Source organism: Meleagris gallopavo, chromosome 27 (assembly GCF_000146605.3).
Source record: "Meleagris gallopavo isolate NT-WF06-2002-E0010 breed Aviagen turkey brand Nicholas breeding stock chromosome 27, Turkey_5.1, whole genome shotgun sequence".
Lineage (NCBI taxonomy): Eukaryota > Metazoa > Chordata > Aves > Galliformes > Phasianidae > Meleagris > Meleagris gallopavo.
In genome coordinates this window covers 1128500-1147878 of record NC_015037.2, presented here as the reverse complement: position 1 = coordinate 1147878, position 19379 = coordinate 1128500, and the positions used below count along the sequence as shown (strand labels likewise).

General features: G+C 55.6%; 1 protein-coding gene across 11 annotated transcripts; it reads left to right on the top strand.

The window, feature by feature from the left end:
- Positions 1-3250: 3250 nt before the first annotated feature.
- On the top strand, positions 3251-19379 carry ARNT (aryl hydrocarbon receptor nuclear translocator). Of its 11 annotated transcripts, none has more exons than XM_010723962.3 (21): positions 3251-3935; positions 5036-5080; positions 6112-6156; positions 7785-7829; positions 10108-10321; positions 10654-10867; positions 10950-11015; positions 11128-11227; positions 11610-11675; positions 12197-12282; positions 12711-12787; positions 12942-13076; positions 13496-13570; positions 14350-14501; positions 16147-16257; positions 16463-16538; positions 16752-16875; positions 17166-17265; positions 17756-17906; positions 18371-18530; positions 18923-19379. In XM_010723962.3, exons 1-21 carry the CDS (start codon positions 3673-3675, stop codon positions 19282-19284), a joined length of 2667 nt encoding a protein of 888 aa, XP_010722264.1. In that variant the 5' UTR covers positions 3251-3672; the 3' UTR covers positions 19285-19379. The 11 variants fall into 11 exon arrangements, with proteins under 11 accessions (XP_010722264.1, XP_010722265.1, XP_019478678.1 ...); XM_010723963.2 differs by having other exon boundaries at positions 3824-3935; positions 17756-17855; positions 18374-18530; XM_019623133.1 differs by having other exon boundaries at positions 3824-3935; positions 17756-17855.

The following is a 19379-nucleotide window of genomic DNA, read 5'->3' as shown; positions in this document are numbered from 1 at the left end:
GTCTGCCTGAAGGAAAGGGGCTGAGGGCTGCGTGGGGGGCTGTCTGGGGGGGGAGGGGTGCTGCCCCATTGGGGGCCCTGGGGGTGTGAGCGTGAGGAAGGGGGCCCGTGTTGGGGGTGGGAGCAGCGAGGTGGGTTTGGTTGAGCAGAGCGTTGTTTTGGGGAGGAATGAGGGGATTTGGGGTCGTGGAGGTGTGTGTGGGGGGGTTGTACCTCTGTGGGGTGCCGTCCTGCCCCGCAGTGCCAGAGCTGTGCTGCTCCCTGCTGCCCTTTATGGCTTCTGTTGCTTCCCCCCCTTTTTCTCGTGGAGGTTTTTCCTTCCACCGATCGCAGCCCGCCCAGCTGCTGGGATGGAGGAGCTCTTCCAGATCCCCTCAGAGCCTGTGGGTGAGCCGGGCTGCGATGCCTGCAGGAGGCACAGAGCTCAGCCCATTCTGCCCTGTGGTCGGTGGCCAAGTGGGAGCCCTTGTCTGGGCAGCTGGCTGTCATTGGCAGCGTGCTGAGCAGGCAAGACGATGGGATCCTGAAGGCTCCACTGGATTTCTAGCAAAACCCGCAGTCAGTCCATCCATCCCTGCAGTAACCTGGTGGCTGCAGGGTTGTGGGTGGCTGAGATCAGAACCTGAGCTTCTGTGTCTCTTTTTTTCTTGTGTTGCTGCGATGTTTTGTGGTTGCTGACTGCTCTCGCTTGTGGCTTGAGGCTGACGGGGTGTGGGGTTGTGTGACTTGTTCAGCTTTATCAAGGAGGATTCGATGTCACCTCTCAAAGATGCCTTTTTTTAAAGCATTCTAATGGGATTGGAAGCATCTGTGGCTTCAGATGCTGAGCAAACACATTGGGGTGCTCATCTGTGGTGGTTGAGGTGCAGAACCGGCGCTGTGGTTTCGCATTGTGAGCTGAAATCCTGCAGCAATCCCATATTCAGAGATTCCTTGGGAAAAAGAGAACTGCACACCACAACAGAGCCACCAAAAAGGAGCATTCCTGAGCCAGGTTAGCAGCAGGTGGATCTGAAGGGGAAACTGTCAGCTTTGCGTTCTCCTCGCACAGCAAAAGGTGCTCCTGGTGTGCTGCAGGGAGCCAGGGCTGTGCTTCAGCCCATCAGCTGCCCTCGTGGTGGGGAGGGCTCTGTTGGGAGCTGCTCAGAGCAGTTTGGCAGATGGAGGATGAGCAGATCAGGAGGGAAGGAGAGCTGTGTTGTGCAGAATGAGAGAGGAAGAGACGACGAGAACCAACCCTGTGAGGATGCGGTGAGTGGAGAAAGGAAAACGTTTGTGAGAGCACCACGGAGTGTTTGCAGCCCTCAGAGTGCTGTGCTGCGTCCAACAGGGGGGCTCGACACCAAAAAGTCCTCTGGGAAAAGAAGCATCGACATCTGTGTTCAATAGCTGACAAACGGCTCTGACAGCAGAGGGAGGTGCTTGCTCCGGGTTAGCTCCTCATCCATAGAGGCTCCCGGCCCATTAATTGCTTAATGGGTTTCATGATGAAGTGGGGTTGTCAGAAGGCTTCAGACGCTGTGTGGGTGAGTGGGTGGTTCATCAGCTGCAGCTCATGGAGTGCTGTGGTGCGGAGGGGATTCCTGGGGGGTTTGTTTGGAGCCAGCTGCTGTATGGGGAGGGCTGCACGGGGGTAGGAGTGCTGCGCTGAGCTCTGTGGGGAGCTGAAGCATGGGTGGGTTTAAATCTTGGTAAGCAAAAAATGTGCTGAGCTGCACCCAGCCCTGGAAAGCAACCTTGTGCTGCTGGGGTTGGAAACAGCCTTCAGGCTGCCCATCTCCTCAGTCACAGCTTGGAATGGTTGGGTTTTTTTGTTTGGGACCATTTCTGAACTTGTGGAGATGCCAGTGGTTGCGACAGAGCCCTTCCATGAGGCTGAGCTGCACGGCCCCCCTCGAGGTGCCCTTCCCTGTGCTGTCCTCAGCCTCTTCCATCCTGGTCCAGCTGTTGGATGCACTGCACTCATGCTGGCACGTCCCCATTCAGGTCCACGCAGGGATCCTTAATTTCTCTGTGCTGCCTTTTGCAGAAGAGCCGTGCAGCACTGCTTCCTTCCCTGCCCCGAGCCGGAAATTCCTCACTCCTTAATGAACACAGAGCAGCACTCCGGGAACTTTTGTTCTTTCTGCTCAATTTGTGGCCTTTCTGAAGAGCCAGGGACTCCCAGGAGAAAGGAAGGAACACTTCAGCCCAGTTTGCTTGCACCCAAAGCAGCCCTTTTGGTTGCCAGCTGTCTGCACGATGGGATTTACCTGGGGGGCAGAGAGTCCTCCATCAGCAGCAGTGCCTGAGGCAGCTCCAGCTGAGCGTGGGGAGGTGGGGGATGATGGAGACGGGCACCATCCAGCTTGGAGGATGGACGGCCTCGGCACTGATTTCCCAGCACAGCCCTCATCTCCTCCTGCTGCCGCTCAGGTGCAGTCGGCTCCGTGGGCTCTGGAGCTGCCAGCTTTGTTTGCTCCGTGCTGCAGGGAAGCACTGCTAAGGAGGAAAACTCATCAGCAGCGCCGTGTGGAGGGCAAAGCAAGCAGCAGTGCAGGCCGGCAGTGTTACTGTGGGGAAAAGATGCATTCTGGAGGAAATAGCAGAAGTTGTAAGGGTGTGTTTGCTGGCAACAAAGCAAACTGCCCAGCAGAGGTGGTTGGTGTTGGCACAGCCCTGCTGCAAACTGCCAGCACAGCTGTGTCTGCCCACAGAAGTGCTGCTGCTGGGTTAAAATCTGAAGGAAAAGGGGGGAAAAAGGGGGAAAAGCAGATGATGCAAATAGCTCCGTGGGTTTTTCCTCTCCTGAAGGGCAGGATGTGAAACGCTGTGCTTTGCTGGAGGTGAGGAGTTACCATTGGGCTGCAGAGATGTTTTCACGGTGCTGCTGCCCTTTGCTTCTCACCTAGCAGTGCCTGTTGCCATCGGCTCAGCTGAGACTTCAGTGCACCAGAGCTTTGGGTTCCCTTTGCTTTTATTTTTGGTGTGTTTGTGAAGCCTGACTTGGATTCATCGTGGCAGTGTTTGGCACCTGAGCAGCTCTCAGTGCTGTGCTCAGCAGCTCTGCTGGGTCAGTGCAGCTCCAGCACAGCAGCTCTGCTTGGTGCTTTGGGCTGTTTGAAGCCTTCGGGGCTCTCAGCACAGCTCAGCTGCTGAGGGTTGTGGTGGGAGTCGTTGCTTTGCAGCAAACCTCAAAGCACAGCTGCTAAGCATGGATAGAGAGGGTTTATTTCAGAACAACGTGGGGGGGGAAACCCCAAAACCTTTTAGAGTGTTACCTCTGGGTCCGGTGCCCCTTTCGTGCTGGTTCTGTCGGTGCTCAGCATCGTTTTGGGGAAGAGCTGCTGTGGGTGTGTGGTCAGCTGGGGACTGGTAACCACCTCTGCGTTGGTGCTGCAGGATGGGAGCTGCTGTCTGTAAGGCCGTGGCTTCGAGGTGCCTTCGTTAATTCTTTGTCTCCTGAGCCTGGAGAAGAGGTGCTGTCGGCGTGGTTGTGAACCCACAGCTCTTCTCCCCTTCTGCAGAGCTGGGAGTGGCTTCAGCCCCTTCCCGTGATCACGTCAGGCTCCTCCTCTGTCTGCAAAGGAGGCTGCAGCTTTTAATTCAGCGATCCAAGCTTCTGAGCTGATGAGAACAGCATGTGCTCCAAGCTGGAGATGGGCCCTTAGCGCAGAGCGTGGGGAGGCAGCAGATGGGAGGGCTGGGAACACATGGCACAGAATCTCTGCTTCAGACGCTGCGGTGCCGCTGCTGGGAAGGAGGGCTGAGAATCCCCTCCCATCCGAGCTGGAGGAAGGTCTGGAGTCGCAGTGGTTTCTTTTTCTCCCCCCTCCCCCGTTTAGAAATGGCATCAGATGTCTCCTCGCTGGGCGCAGCCGTCGGCTCAGGGAACCCCGGGGCTGGAACTCAAACTGGAGGAGCCATCGTGCAGAGAGCAGCCAAGAGGCGTCCAGGGTGAGCGTGAGCTGCGAGCGTGAGCTGCGTGTGTGAGCGTGAGCTGCGTGTGTGAGCGTGAGCTGCGCGTGTGAGTGTGAGCTGCGTGAGTGTGAGCTGCGTGAGTGTGAGCTGCGTGAGTGTGAGCTGCGTGAGTGTGAGCTGCGTGAGTGTGAGCTGCGTGAGTGTGAGCTGCGTGAGTGTGAGCTGCATGTGGGGCAGCCAGCCTTCTGCTTGTCTGCTGGTGAGCCTCCGTGCCTTCACTCACTCCCACTGTCCATGCTAGGCTTTACGCTGCTCGCTTCCCTGTTCTGTATTACACACAAAAAAAGGAGATGGAAGAGTTGGGTTAGGAAAGGGGCTGTTCCCCAAGCAGGTCAGAGCTGCAGCACAACGAGAGCAGGGAATGTCTGTGCCCCGCTCAGACCCTCCCAGCTGTGTGTCTGTGGGGGAGGCTGCAGGGAAGCCTCACTGTGCTGGTGGGAGGCTTTCTGTTTGCTGCAGATGCCTCTGCAAATTAAAAGGATATTGAGTGGCTTCTCTTAAATTCCTGGCACAAGAAATCTCCTCTTCACTTCCAAGCTAATTAAAACCTCTCCCTGCCCTCCTCATTGCTCACTTTCCTTCTCCTCCGTTTGCTGTCACTCCCACACGCTGCCTGCTGCTCCTTCCTCACACTTCATTTAGGAGCACAGTGCTGCCTCTGCGTGCCACTTTTCCGTCCTGGAAGGAAGCGCAGCAAAAAACCCCTTTCTGTCCTCTCAGTCCGTTTGTTAGAGTCGTGTTCGATCACAGCTGATCCAAGCTTTGAGCTGCAGTCTCTGAGGGGTGACTCTCAGCCCCTTGGGCAGCGAGGAGCAGTTGTGGCATTGCTGCTCTGACATCTGGAGCCTTTGGAGCAGGAATGCAGTGGTGCTCAGCCTCTCTCCTGAGCTGTTTCCCTGCTCCTTTGCACATAAGAGAACATCTTCTCTGCTCCTCTAAACTTTGTAAATGGTTTTATGTCAGTACTTGGGGTTACTGAAATCCTCCTTTCAAACGTTGCCTGAAGGACACGGGGAAAAGCAGCTTGTGAAAGGGAATCTGCTTGGTTAATAATTCTTATCTTGCTTGTTTTTCAGGCTTGATTTTGATGATGATGGCGAAGGGAACAGTAAATTCCTCAGGTGAGGGAGAGCCTTACGTACAGAAGTTCCTACTGTGTGGTCTGGATGCCTCCGCATCCCCCCGAGGAGGAGCTTGCTGCTCCAGCAGCGCAGGGGGAAGGAGGGGCTGTGAAGGAGGCAGTGCTTCGCTTCCTTGGACTCTTTTCTCTTAGTAAGCAGTATTCCTCCATCTGCAGCTGTTGCCAAAGCTGCTGTGCACGTGGCTGTGAGTCTGGAGGAGGGCTCTGGCCGGGAAGGGATCCTTCCACCACTTCACGTGGTCTGCACTGAGGGCTGGGAGCAGTGCTGCTCCCCGTGGTGCTACAGAGCTCAGTGCCAACACAAGGCAAAGCAGTTTGTGGCCTCTCGGCCATCTCCTGGTTGTTTTGGCACTGTAAGAGCACAGCTGTTGGCCAAACCCCCCTTTGTTGTACAGAAAAGCCTTCTGCCCGGTGCCTTGTTGGCACCACAGTGAGGTGCTGAGCTTTTGTTGGTGTTTCTGCATTTACATCTGTTGTGAAGATGCTCCAGTTCCAGAGACCTCCTTGTTCCTGTGGGAGCTGGCGGGACTGCAGGCATCTCCTCACGATCCATATGGAGTGCAGAAGATTTGGAAGCTCTTCTGTCACTTTCTCGCAGTCTCACTGCATGGCTTAGGGTTGGACAGTTAATTAGAGATGACTGCAAATGACTTTGGGGTTATAATGGCCCCTGTGGCTCAGGGGCTGCCCCTGAGATCCTCTGCATGCAGCTGCTGGTTTGTACCTCCAGACCTCACTTGAAGCCGTTGCTCTGTGTGTTTGTGCTTGAATTACTGAGCGAGATGACCTTGATAGAAAAGTGATGTGCAAAACAATCTAGGTGATCAGCACGTCCAGCCTAATTACTTGAACTAGATGAATGGAGAGTGTGCTTCTGGATTGCTGATGCACAGTTGCCTGCTCCACACCAGGCGTTTTCTACGTGATTTGATAAACTTTGTCCTCTCAGTGTCTTCGGAATAAGAGCGAACACGTAATAATTACTTAATAATTCTTCTCCCCTCCTCCCAGGTGTGATGATGACCCAATGCCAAATGATAAGGAGCGATTTGCCAGGTAAGGATGTGCTGTGATGCACTTTGGTTGCCCTGCTCTCCATCAGTGAGCTTTCTCTCCTTTGAAGGAAGGTGCACTTACACCAGAGGACCCAGATATTTCCCTTGATGCTTTTTCTGAACCAATTTATTGCAGCTATGAGGAACTGATCATCTTTCTCAATGTTTCAGCTGCTGCTTTGGGCTCTTGTTCTTTTCTCTCTTGCTTAGTTCAGGTTTTACTTGGGGTTTCCTGGCCAATCCTGTGCTCAGCTGTGTGGTTTGTGTGCTCTGTGGGCAGCTCAGCAGAGGCTTCCTTTAAATGGAGACACTGTGGGCAATGATTTGCCTCCACCTTTTAGTGGTTTGGGTTTTTTTTTGTTTGGTTTTTTGAAGCCCGTGGAGCTGAACAGAACCATTTCATGGGTCTGTTTTGTTTGAGCTGCTCCTGTGAGCATCCTGAGCTCTGCGAGTTCCAGGCTGTCCCCACGGGGGCCCAGCATTGTCCCCCTCACTGAGGGGTGGGTGGCTGTGCTGGGTGCAGGGGGAGCATTGTGGGCCTGGGGCCTTTTCCTCTGCTTCCCCCGAGGTCGTGCATTGCAGTGAGGTGGGTGGGATGGAAGTGAAGGTTCCCCAGATGTCTGCACTGTGCTGCACCTGCAGCAGTGGGTCCCTCTCAGCATCTCATTGCATGGGGTAAAGGTGGCGGTGCCAACACTTGGGCTCGCTGGCACGCTGATCATCCCTTCGTAACCAGTGGGGCTTCTGAACCGAGGTCCTCCAGCTTTTGTAAGTGGGTTGATTTGGTCTGAAATCAGGCAAAATTGGTGATGGTTGGTGTGAGCTGGCCAGCAGCTTCGTTCCCTCCCGTGAGCTGCAGGCTCACGTCGTGCTCCTCCTGTGTGCTGTGCCCAGCAGTGCAGGCCTTGCTGTCCCTCCGTGGCTGCCTCGCCGAGAAGCTGCAGCTCAGGACATGGCGGCTGTGTGGCAGTTTGTTCTCCAGGGCAGCCAGATCTCGAGGGGAAAACCACAGCAGCCTTGGCAGAACAGGGTCTGCAGGTTCCTCCTGCAAGCTGGCGGCGCAGGCAGGCTGCTGGGTCTGCTGCCTTGTGCATGGGACACACGACATCCACGTGTGCCACAGGGCCTGCAGCTGTGCTGACCGTGGCAGCGTTGCATAGATGTGTGGTGCTGGCTGTGAGTTGTGCTGCCTGTGAGCCCAGCTGTCTTCAGATTTGGTTGGCTTTCCTTCCATCCGCTTTCCTGGTTTGTTCATAACACCAAAGAGGCTCTCCTTGATTTATTTCCTTTTCCTTCCAAAGAAAGGTCAGCTGAATGTGGTGGGGGCCCCGTTTGTAGCTGTGCCATTAACCTCTTAATCTTGCACAGAGCAAACTGCACTCGGTCACACAACCCCTCCCCACCCCCCACCTGTTTCACCATCTGATAAACATCTTAAAGCTTTAAAACCACCTGGCTGGCTGGCACTGCTCTGCTGCGTGAGGGTGCAGAGCACCCATTTTATTTCGTGGAACCGCTCCTCTGCAGCCCAGGCGTGCCTGCAGGCCGGCTTTCCTCGTGCATCCTCCCACTTCTCATTCCACTCAACTTTTTTTCCATTGGAGCTTAGCTCACTGATTTTATTTTTAGGTCTGATGATGAGCAGAGTTCAGCGGATAAGGAGAGACTTGCCAGGTAGGAGAATGGAGATTGCAAGCATGGACCAGCAGAGTACTCCCTTTCCTTCGTGTCTCTCTAGGCATCCCTCCTCCTTTTTGTCCCCCTCCCTCCCCCCACTGCTGCAGTAGAGGACTTGGAAACGAACAGACTGTTGGAAATTGCTGTGGAATTGGAAATAGGAGGGGAAAGGCATCCAGTCCTGCTGCAGGAATGTCCGTGGGGAGCACGCAGAGGATTTGTTCCTTGAAAGCTGCTGGGCTGAGCGTGCTTGGGCTGCTGCTTCACTCAGCACTGCAGCTTTGCTAACCTGTGCTGCTCAGGTGCCACGGGCCTCCTTCTGAATGGGGTCCATCACAGGGATGCTGAGTCCGTGTCAGAGCAGCCATTCACAGCTGTGCTTCTGCAGGTTGGTTATTTCTTCCTACCTCTTCATTTCATGGCCCTGTAAAAACAAAACAAAACAAAACATCCAGGGAAAATAAAGCCCCTCCCACGAGAACAAGTCAGGTTTGCTGCAGACAGGGTTCTGTTTATTCCCTGGATTCCTGATTGTAGTTTGATGGGGACTGTGGCTCTCACAGGAGTGGCTGAAGCATTCATTTCCAGTGCTGCCCTGTTGAACCTTAACGCAGAATCAAACCCTGGAGGGAACATCTGCAGCTGCTGGAGGTGTGCTGTCAGGGGCTGCAGGAAAGCATGGCCCCAGAGTGTACCCAAACTGCAGAAAAGCAAGAAACCAGCTGATAAAACCATCAGGATTTTTACTGCTTGCCACCCACAGCCTCTTTGTTCGTAATTTATGTTGATAGTTTGCAGAGAATGGCTTGCTTTGTGGTCTGCCATCCTGCAGACTTGCCCTGTCACTTCCCTGGGCTGTCCCACCCTGCGCTCCTTCTTAGCGTGCGGAGCTGAGAAGGGTTCAGTTCTGCTCAGCTGATCCCTGCTTTTAAATACAGACCCCCCCAAGGCAGCCTTCCCCAAATGGTGGTGCACAGCTCCAGTATCTGTGGGGCTGAGGAGGACTGAGAGGTGGGGCTGTGAGAGCAGCACCCAGCAGTGTTCTGTGGATTCCCCTTCCCTCTCTCCCTGGTAGCGACTTCCTGCTGTCACGCAGTGGTGGGGTAAGGAATACTTGGCAGTGAGAGCTCTGCTGGATTCCCAGTAGCTTTTTAGGGGAGGTGGTTTTGCTTTCACGCTCCAGCATGCAGGTTTGGAGAAGCTGAATCAAAGGTGAGTGTGATAATTAAGCACTTCTTCTGGCCTTGCAGTGAGGATTGCAGCCGCTGAATGGCTGCGCGCATCTGGTGCTGATGGGTGCTCCCTTCTTGTGTTTTGTCTTCTTTAACTCACTTGCCTGTCTGTTCCTCCCACGCTCATCTCATTCCATGTTCCCATCACTGCTTCCTTAGATCCCAGCCATCCTTTTGTATAGGAAACCTGGCTTGTAGGTTCTTTTTTTGGGGGAAAGCCCACTTGGTGGCAGCGCTGGATAGGAAGGACCAGGTCTGAAAGGCGATATCCTGACCCCAGGGACCTGGGAAGGGATGTGCCTTGTGAGGGGGCTTGCAAAGGACCATGAAGAGCCTCACGAAGGGCAGTAGGTGGTCAGCACTTGTTGCAGGGCTGTGTGGGCACCCAGGGGCTGCCTGGCAGAGGGGCTGTCCCTGTTGGTGCAGAAGTCAGGCCGTGTCTGCTCTGAAGCTTCCCGTTCTGCCACGTTGCTGCAAGGGGACCTCAGTGTAACAGGGAGCATCTCCATGAGGGCAGTGCAAGGTGAGGTTTGTCCGTTGTAATTTAGATATCCGAGTCTTAATTGCGGCCCTGGCCTCCTTACGTGGTTGCTGGAGATGGAGGGATGTGTGCAATCCTCAACCAGGGAGCAGGGTGAGCATCTGCTGCGTGCTGTGCTGCTCCCGATGGAGTCTGCTGAACCCCCCTTGAGAGCAGGGGCTGTGGTGAAGGAAGGAGTCCTTGGTTGAAGCGTTCCAGAGGTGGTGGAAAAGCTGCTTTGTCTTTTCAAGCAGCACAGCTTAGCTTGTAGCCTTCAGGAGACAGCAGGGAAGCAGCGTGGCACAAAGTGAGGCTCTCATCCGAAGCAAGGAAGGTGCAGCTGTAGGCTCTTCTCGCACTCGTTCCTGCGTCCCTTTGTGCACGAGCAGCATGCAGGGTGCTTGCAGTCCTCCTAACTCCCAGTGACCCCGATGCATCTCTGTGTTCTGCACCCTGGGAGCGTTGGGACGGCAGCGGAGCCTCCTGGCCTGGTGGTAACTCCATCTTCCTGCTTTCCTGCCAGGGAGAATCACAGCGAGATCGAACGTAGGCGGAGGAACAAAATGACTGCCTACATCACCGAGCTGTCTGACATGGTGCCCACCTGCAGCGCCCTGGCACGCAAACCGGACAAGCTGACCATCCTGCGAATGGCCGTGTCCCACATGAAGTCCCTGCGTGGCACAGGCAACACCTCCACGGATGGCACCTACAAACCCTCCTTCCTCACCGACCAGGTGTTGGCTTTGTGGGGAGCGCTGCCATCACAGAGCAGGGGGGGGTTCGTTGTGGGGACAGCTGCCCAGAGAGGCTGTGGATCCCCGTCCATCCCTGGAGGTGCTCAAGGCCAGGTTGGATGGGGCGCTGGGCAGCCTGGGCTGCTGTGAAATGGGGGTTGGTGGCCCTGCGTGTGGCGGGGGGTTGGAGCTTGGTGATCCTCGAGGTCCCTTCCAACCCTGGCCATTCTGTGATTCTCTGGTGGCAGAGCTGGGGGTCCAAGGGTTGGGGGGGCCGGGAGGGCATCGCCTCTGTGTCTCTGGAGTGAGAGATTGGTGTGTTGTGAACGCAGGAACTCAAACACCTGATCCTGGAGGCAGCTGATGGTTTTCTGTTCATCGTGTCCTGTGAGACGGGGAGGGTGGTTTACGTCTCCGACTCGGTGACTCCCGTCCTCAACCAGCCCCAGTCGGAGTGGTTTGGCAGCACGCTGTACGACCAGGTGCACCCAGATGATGTGGGCAAGCTGAGGGAGCAGCTCTCCACCTCAGAGAATGCACTGACAGGTAATGCAGCCCGGGGAGGGCGGGCAGGGGAGGGCAGAGCGAAAGCCAGCGAAGGACTTGGATTAAAACCTTCCCTTTGTAGAAGGAACCAAACCCTGGTGCCTTTCTAACAAGGATCCTGCAGCCCCCCCTGAGAGTGCATCTAAAGGTACCACTGGTGACACTTCTCTCTTGATGGTTTCCTAATCACGTTGCCTGGTGCCTGTGCTGGGGAAAGGAGCGGAACTGCAGTAACCCCTGGCTTCTCCTTCCTTCTTCAGGTCGTATCCTGGATTTGAAGACGGGAACTGTCAAGAAGGAAGGGCAGCAGTCCATGAGGATGTGCATGGGCTCACGGAGATCCTTCATCTGCCGCATGAGGTAATGGACAGAGCCTTCAGGGACGTCACTTGAGGCTGAAGCTGAACTCACTCATCTTATTCCAGCTCTCTTTGCTCGTTGTGACACAACGTGGCACGGCTTTCCACGCAGAGCCAGCAGCTGAGTTTATTTGCCCCGTGCTAAGATGGCTCTCTGCTGTTGTTGTAGGAGACTCAGTTTCAAGTAACAATTTATTTCACCCCCACGTGTCACAGCTCTTCTTCAAGCACCCCGAGTCAGTGCTTTCCATCCGCGTGATGGAGATTCGAAGGTTCATCCCCATTCATAGTGCACTTTGGCTAACTCAGGATGGTGAGATTGTTTTGACGTTGACCAAGAAAGACAAAAGCATTTCTTCCCCTCGCTCCTTACTCTGGTACAGGTGTGGCAACAGCTCAGTGGATTCGGTGTCTGTAAATCGTCTCAGCTTCATGAGGAATCGCTGCAGGTGAGTGAGATGAGGGTGATGGGCAAAGCCTCTGCATGGCTGGGAATCCAGGGGGTCACAGCTCTCCAGCAGAGCCCTGGGGGTGTCCTGGGGGTGTCCTGGGGCACTGTGAGCTCACACAGCTCATAGAAGAGCGTGAAGAGAAGTGCTGGAGGAGGAACCAAAGTTCATCCTAAGAAAGATTAGACTTCCTTGATGACTCCAGACTTGGGTTTGAAGCCAGTTTAAAGCCACGTGTTGTTCAGACTGTTGTTGTTGGGCTCTGGTGGATGTTGTCTTTGTGTTAATTAAAAGATGAGGCAGATTCTGACGTACCCACCTGGAAGGCAGCTCTGCAGGAAAGCACCCAGAAGTCCTGAGGTCCCCACAGACCCGAGTCTGTGTCCTCAGAGCTCTCACATTTACATTCAGTCTCTCTTTACCTCCAAGACGTTCTGTGGAAGTTTTCTGGGAGGCAATTACAGACCTTGCCTGACCTGATTTGACACGAGGCCTGATCAGAACTGCTTCTCTCTCCCAAGGAACGGCTTAGGTGCGACGAAGGACGGAGAGCCTCACTACGTGGTGGTGCACTGCACGGGTTACATCAAGGCCTGGCCCCCAGCAGGTAACAGCTCTGCAAAGCCCCCAGCTGTGCCTGAGGACACGTGGCTCTGAAGTGAACTCTGAAGTGCAGGCAAACGCTTTCTGTGGACATCTGTCACTTTCAGTTGTGTTGGGACTGAACTGATTTTTGCAGATGTGGGATGAGGGAGGTTTGTGCCTGCACAGTACCCTCTGTAGAGGGCAGGAATCGTGGTAGGCCATCTGATTTGTGAGCTGGAAGTGAGAGAACTTAAACCATTCTGGCAAGAACGGGGAGTGGGGAGGCAGCTTAACTTACCAAATTCCTTCCTGGAAAAGGATTCTGAGTTACAGAGTGGGGTGGAGAAGTTTCTCAGAGCCAGAACTGCATGTCTGTCTGTTTTTTTTCCTCCAAAATCAGCAGTTCTTCCTGTACTGACCTTGCTGGAATTTTTGGCACTCCTCTCTCAGGTGTTTCACTGCCTGATGATGACCCAGATGCTGGCCAGGGCAGCAAGTTTTGCCTCGTGGCCATCGGCAGGCTCCAGGTGCGTGGCATCTTCCAATGGTTCCTTGTCCTAAAAGCCTGCAGAGCTGAACCGTGTTCCCTGGCGGCTGCAGATCCTCCTGCAGGACTGGCTGCCAGGGCAGGACAGCTCTGCCAGGCTCAGCAGCTCTCACAGCGCCTGCCTTTCCTTGCAGGTCACCAGCTCACCCAACTGTACAGACATGAGCAACGTTTGTCAGCCAACAGAGTTCATCTCCCGGCACAACACAGAAGGCATTTTCACCTTCATAGACCACCGCTGTGTGGCTACTGTTGGCTACCAGCCACAGGTGAGAGAGCAGCAGGAGCTTCCTAAGCACGAGCTGCTGCTCAGACTTGGTTTCTTTTCCTCTCCTCTTTTGTGCATCACGGCCCTGCTTATCTAACAGGCCTGGCCCAGGGACCGAACCAGGCGTTGTTTCTCCTCCAGCGGTTGCTTTTCATCCACTTTCTGAAGTGTTTTGATCGTGGATGGAGCTGGCAGCTCTGAGTTATGTCAGATGTCAATTAAGACTGCTTTTGCTTCCATATGAGTTGGAGATCAAAGTTAGTGTGTGCTTCGGTACAGCACAGCAGGGCCTGCAGTTGCTCTGAGTAACGGGGATGCAGGGAGGCTGGTGCTGGGGGAGCAGCTCTGAAGTGGAACTGAGGGAGCGTGAGTTCCTGATGCAAACTGCTTTGATCTCTCTCCCAATTCCTTCAAAATTAGGAACTTCTGGGGAAGGACATTGTGGATTTCTGTCACCCAGAGGACCAGCAGCTTTTGCGGGACAGCTTTCAGCAGGTAAAGCCCTTAAAGTGCCCCTCTCTGCGTGGTGTGGTGTTCAAATTAGACTCTGTCTCGGTGCTTGCAAAGCAATGAAACATAACTGGAAAAAAAACAAACCAACAACAACAGAAGAATAAACCTTAGGAATGGCAAGCAGCTACAGATCTAGTCACAAAACTGCAGTAGTGCAAAACAAAACAGAAGCATCTGATGTCTGACTCTTGAATTCATCCTCTGGTTGCTGGTCCAGTCTGCTTTTAGGGCCAGAGACATGCTTACAAAGAGCCTACTCCAACACGCTCCTGTGGCTGAAACACTGGTTCATCCCTAGGGCCCAGCCCAGTGCTGCAGAGCTCGGAATGGATGTGATTTGTTTGCCCTGTTGTGGTTACTCTTATTTCTGAGGGCGCTGGACTTTGTGGCAGGGCAGGTAAGACTGCCCCGTGCTTCCATGACTCCAGACAAGAGCTGCTCATATCCATTCGTCCCAGTAGCCGGGAGCAGAAGCAACGCTGCGTGCTCCTTTTGCTGCAGGTTTCCTCATACATCTCACCAGTGCAAAGAGATAAGAAAAGCAAAAGCCACAGTGGTGATGTCAGGTTCCCCCTCCCACGTCATTCGGGTCTCGGGGCAGCGTGAGGGAATGGCAGCAGTGCTGCTCAGCTGTCAGGAGGGTCTGGTAGGGTTCAGGCAGAAGGGCCATCGCAGCTGTTGGAGGGGGGTGGCTCAGAAGCAAGTTGCTCTTCAACCCCTTCTTTTTATCAGGTCCTACTGATGGCGTTACGTTTTTTTAGGTGGTGAAGTTAAAAGGCCAGGTTCTGTCAGTCATGTTCCGATTCCGATCCAAAAACCGGGAATGGCTCTGGATGAGAACCAGCTCCTTTACCTTCCAGAACCCCTACTCGGATGAAATTGAGTACATCATCTGTACCAACACCAACGTCAAGTATGTACATGGAAACGATCGCCACCCCCCAGTGGTGCACACGAACCCGATGGGATCTCGCCCCACAGTAAACAGCAGCACAGAACCGCAGGAGCTCTGGCCTCTCCCTCACCAAGCTTCCCATCAGTGTGTGTGTGCGTAGGCCCTGGAGGAGCCAGCAGATCCCTGAGTGCTCTTTTCCTGGGCTGTGGCAGATGCCAAAGGGCTGCAGAGTGCAGGAAAGGCCCTTTGGCTGTCTCGGCGGTAGGGCTCGGCTCCAGCAGCGCCTCGCTTCACCCTGGTTACTGGAGCAAGTTTCTGTCTGTGTTTGCATTCAGAGCTCTGATGTTAGTTGAGCTCACGCCTGAATGCATTTCCTACTGTCCCATCCAGGAGGGCAGCTGCTCCAGATTGGCTTTTCCCATGAGCAGGACAGTTGATGGTAGAAAGCTTAAATGTTTATTTTCCTCCCGTAGTTCTGTGCTCGGATTCAGGAGCTCCTGAGCGGTGCTCGGGGCAGACTGCCCTCACTGCCGCTCTCTTCTGCCCTCACTGCCGCTCTCTTCTTTTCCCTCCTGTCTGTCTCGGTGTGTTGGCAGCACGCAGTGCTCCATCACAGTGCTGCCTGTCCCCGGGCGGAGCTGCAAGGCCCTTCCAGAGCAGCAGCAACTGAAACAAAAGGAAAAACCCCTCCTGGCTGCGGTTCGTAGCTTCGGGCCTGGCTGTGCCTCAGCTGGGACCTCTGCAAGTCAGGCAGGATTGCTTGTGCCTATGAGCAGGTGGAAAGAAAGGCAGGATTCGGGTTTTATTTGAGGTGAGGAAAGGAGCAGGAGCTCGGGTAGCACTTCTTCCTTACCCCGGTGGCACAGTGCTGTGTTGTGGTGAGAAAGCATTGAGCTGAGCCGTGTCAGTCCAACCCCTCTGGCTTCAAAGAGCCCTGGTCTGAGCGCAGGGCTGTGCTGTCCTGGCATAGAGAGATCTCTTGGAGCTCGCCCATTCCACACATATCCATTCTCACGTCCATACTCACGCCTCCAAAAGTGCCGTGCAGGCTCAGGCTGGGGTGCAGTTTGTGTTTGTGATGCAGTTTATCTGTGTGCATCTCTGCTGGGTTTTTGGTGTGACGTCGTTCCTTCTCCAGGATCAGGCGCTGCTTCAGAACCAGCAGCTTCCAAAAGAGCTGCTGAGAAAAGGCTGCACCTCTGCTCCTTTCTTCTGGGAGGAAAATGACTTCTGAGAGTTAACAGAAGAGCATAAAGAGCTCCACCAACGTGTGGCTCAGAGGCTGGAAGTGCTGCGGTCTCTGCAGGCTCCGGCTCTGGAGTGGTGTAGATTTAAATGGAAAACTTTGGGGCGTTTGTAGACCCCTCCAACCTGTCCTTGTGCTGTAGCAGCAGCACAGAGGTGGTGTAGGCTGCTCCCTGCCCTGGCTTGGGGGGGCAGAGCCCACGGACCCTTAAATTGTGTTCCATGGCCAGCCCTGCTCTCAGGGACAATGGGAGCTGGAGGAAGGATCCCTCGCTGGAAGAGTTTTTCAAAACCAGCTCCACTCCTGCCTGATGCAGACCCGTCCTCCTGCAGGCAGCACCCAGCTCTTTGCTCTCATTTGGTATTTTTTAAATCTGTTGGTTTTGTTTTTTTCCTTCCCTTTTTCTTTGCTTTAAAGGAACTCAAGCCAGGAATCTCGACCTGCCCTATCAAACCCAATGCAGAGGCCCCAGCTGGGGCAGAGTGTCAGCCTTCCCCTGGAGATGGGCACAGCACAGCTGCCCTCAAGGTCAGGAGGTGCTCAGCTCCTTTTACCGTGCCTCTCTCGCTGGTTCTGCCCTCCTGTCCCATAGCTTTGCTCCCCAAACGTTCCTCTCTGCAGCAGTGAACTCCTCTGGGCTCATCAGCCATTGGTGTAACCGCAGAGGATCCGTGCCCTCAGCAAAGGCTTTTAGCAGCCACTCTTCTCCTGTTACAAACGCTTTCTATTTTAGGCAGCAGCAGCAGCAGCCACAGCAGACAGAGTTGGAAGTGGTGCCAGGAAGAGAGAGCCTGTCTGGGTTCGAGCAGGTAAACGCTGGGGGCTTTGGTTGCCCCTCTCGTGTTATTCAGGTCCAGCCCTTTTCCTGGAGGCGGCTGAGTTTGAGCTGAGGTTGGCTTTGGGCAGGGAGGTTTTCTCAGCTCCTCGCTGCCCCGTGGGCTCTTCTGCTGTGCTGTCCTGGACTGCAGGGCTGCTCTGCTCTGTGCTGCTGTGCTCAGCGCTTCCATCCTCCCTGCTCCCAGGTTCCTGTGCAGCCCGTGACCGCTGCTGGCCCGGAGCACAGCAAACCACTGGAGAAGGCAGAGAGCCTCTTCAACCAGGAGAGGGACCCGAGGTTTGGGGAGATCTACAGCAGCATCAATGCAGGTAGGGATGCACAGCACGTTCATCGGACCCGGGTTCGGCTCTGGGTGCTCCCTGCTCCACGTGGGTCGGTTCTGAAGGTGGGAGGTCTGTGTCAGTGGCCCTTTGTGCCCAGAGAGCAGTGCTGTGTCTGTGGGCTGAGGACCTCAGTTCAAAGCTGATTAGAAAATGGAGAGAGAATCAAATTAATTGGGCTCCTGCAGGACTGTCTGGGCTCCCATGGCTGCATAAGGGACCGCGGTGCTCAGCGCTTTGCCTCACAGCTGTGCCTCACTCCGAACCTCTCTCTGCAGACCAGAACAAAGCCATTCCTGCCAGCTCAGTGCCTGCCAACCCCGCCCTCTTCCCCCAGGGAAACACTTTCACACCATCGCGGCCCGCTGAGAACTTCAGGTGAGCTTTCCTGTGCTGCATTTCTCAGTGGCCTCCTTTGACTTCTTCCCTTATCCCGTTCCGTCTCTGCCACCCTCTGCAAACGCTCTCAGAAATGCAGGGGGAGCCCACGCAGCGTCGGGGGCGCAGAGGAGGGGAAGAAAAGTTCTCCCGTGTGCTCGCTGCCCTCTGCTGCTGCCTTGGGCCCGGGGAGCCCCGCGGGACCTGCTGCTGTTCAGGTCCTCCCCGTCGCTTTCACCTTCCCAGCCCTGTTTTTCCCCCTGCTGTCCCTCCGCTGACTGAAATTGATCTGTGGGGTGGCTGCACCTCTGGACGTGTGCAGCTCCAGAGCCGGGCTGGGTGAGCGGAGCAGCTGCTGCTGGTTGTGCCTGCAGGGTGTGAGCAGGTGGGGGGAATTGCTGCAGCTGTTTGTGCTGCCTTTCCCCCCCGGCAGCTCGCACGGGCGGCGTCTGGGCCGCAGGAATCCATCTGAGCTCTTTTCCTCCCCCAGGAGCAGCAGCATGGTGCCTCCGGTGAACATCATCCAGCAGCAGCCGGCGGCGTCGGGCCGGATCCTGGCTCAGATCTCACGCCACGCCAGCCCTGCTCAGGTCAGCGGGAGCAGCTGGGCTGCCGGGACCCGACCAGCGTTCACAGCCCAGGTAGCAAAGCCCAAACCCTCAGCTCGGGGCTGAGCTCTGCTGGGTGCTTCTGCCGCTTGCTTTGAGGTCAGAACGGCTCGCAGAGCTGCGGAGCCGACGGCTGCTGGGCTGCATTGCTGGGCTGCCCCGCGCTTCTCTGCAGCTCTGGGCTTCGGGGAGCTCCTGTCTGGTGTTTCCACTGAGGAAACGCTGGAGGGAGAAGGGATTAGAGGGAGAGAATGCGTTGGCCCTGATGGAAGCGCTGTAGGACCGTTTCCCTCCTCCTGCGTTGCTGCTGGTTGCTGTTCGGGTTCCTGCAGGCAGAGAGGAGAGCTTGCAATGGAGAACTGCTCAGCAGGAATGGGGGAGGGCACTTTGCTGTGCATGCAGACGTGAGCCAGGCCGGCAGCGCCTCACCCTGGCTCAGATCAGGGTCCAGGGGAACCCATCTCTCCTTTCCTCCCCCACTTCTTGCTGTCCCACAGCAGGTGGCCTCCCAGGCAGTGAAGACTCGGCCGCCTTCCTTCAGCATGGGGACGTTCCAGGGCTCCCCGTCCTCCTTCAGCCCCATGGCAGCTCCGGGCTCCACGGCTTCCCCCAGCAGCTCTGCGTACCCAAACCTCTCCGGCCGCGGCGTGGGCTTCAGTGAGTGCAGCACGGGGTGCTTTGGGGGGGGGTTGGGGGGCAGCCCCTCGTAAAACACGACCTGGGGGCACTCAGTGCTCTCTGTTTGTTGGCGATGCTGAGCGCCGCCGCCTCCCTGCTGCCCTTGGCAGCCAGTCTGCTGTCTTGGTGCGGCGATGGCTTCAGGGGAGCCTCCCGTCAATTTTGGGGCTAATTGAGAGGAAATGAGAGCTCTGGAATCCCACACACGCTTACCTCAACCTGTGTGGTGGCTCAGCGCCTTCTGGGGGGCGTCTCCTGTTATCCGTGTGGCAGCTCAGTGCTGAGTGCTCGGAACTCATCCCAGGGTGATTGCAAAGAAACAGCCCTGGTTACAGCAGGAAACCTTTCCTGATTCCATCCCTATTGAACAGCCACAGATGCAGCGCAGACCCCCACCCCGTTCCAACCCCGGGCAGCAGCTGAAGGAGTGGGGATGTGGCCACAGTGGCAAGGACAGCATCACAGCACGGCGCCCGGGGAGCAGCACGTGCAGCAGCCCAGCCAACCCGAGGCCTTCTCAGTAAGACTGTGCTTTGTTCCCCTCCTGGGTGAGGACGTGTGGGCCCGTCTCCCAGGGTGGGATGAGAGGTTTTTGTCGTGCTGTGGGTGCTCAGATGCTCATCCTCCCGTCTGTGGGTTCTGGGAAGGGCTGGAGCTCAGGGGGTCACCGGTGGGGCTGCAGGGGACGGAGCTGCTCTGCGTGGTCAGCTTTGTGTCCCACTCCGTCCCGTAATCAGGGTGGAATCCCACCGGTTCTGCTGCCAGGTTAAACCTTACGGCTCTCTTTTAAAGAAAGCGAGCAGCAAAAATCCCCATAATCTGAAGGGA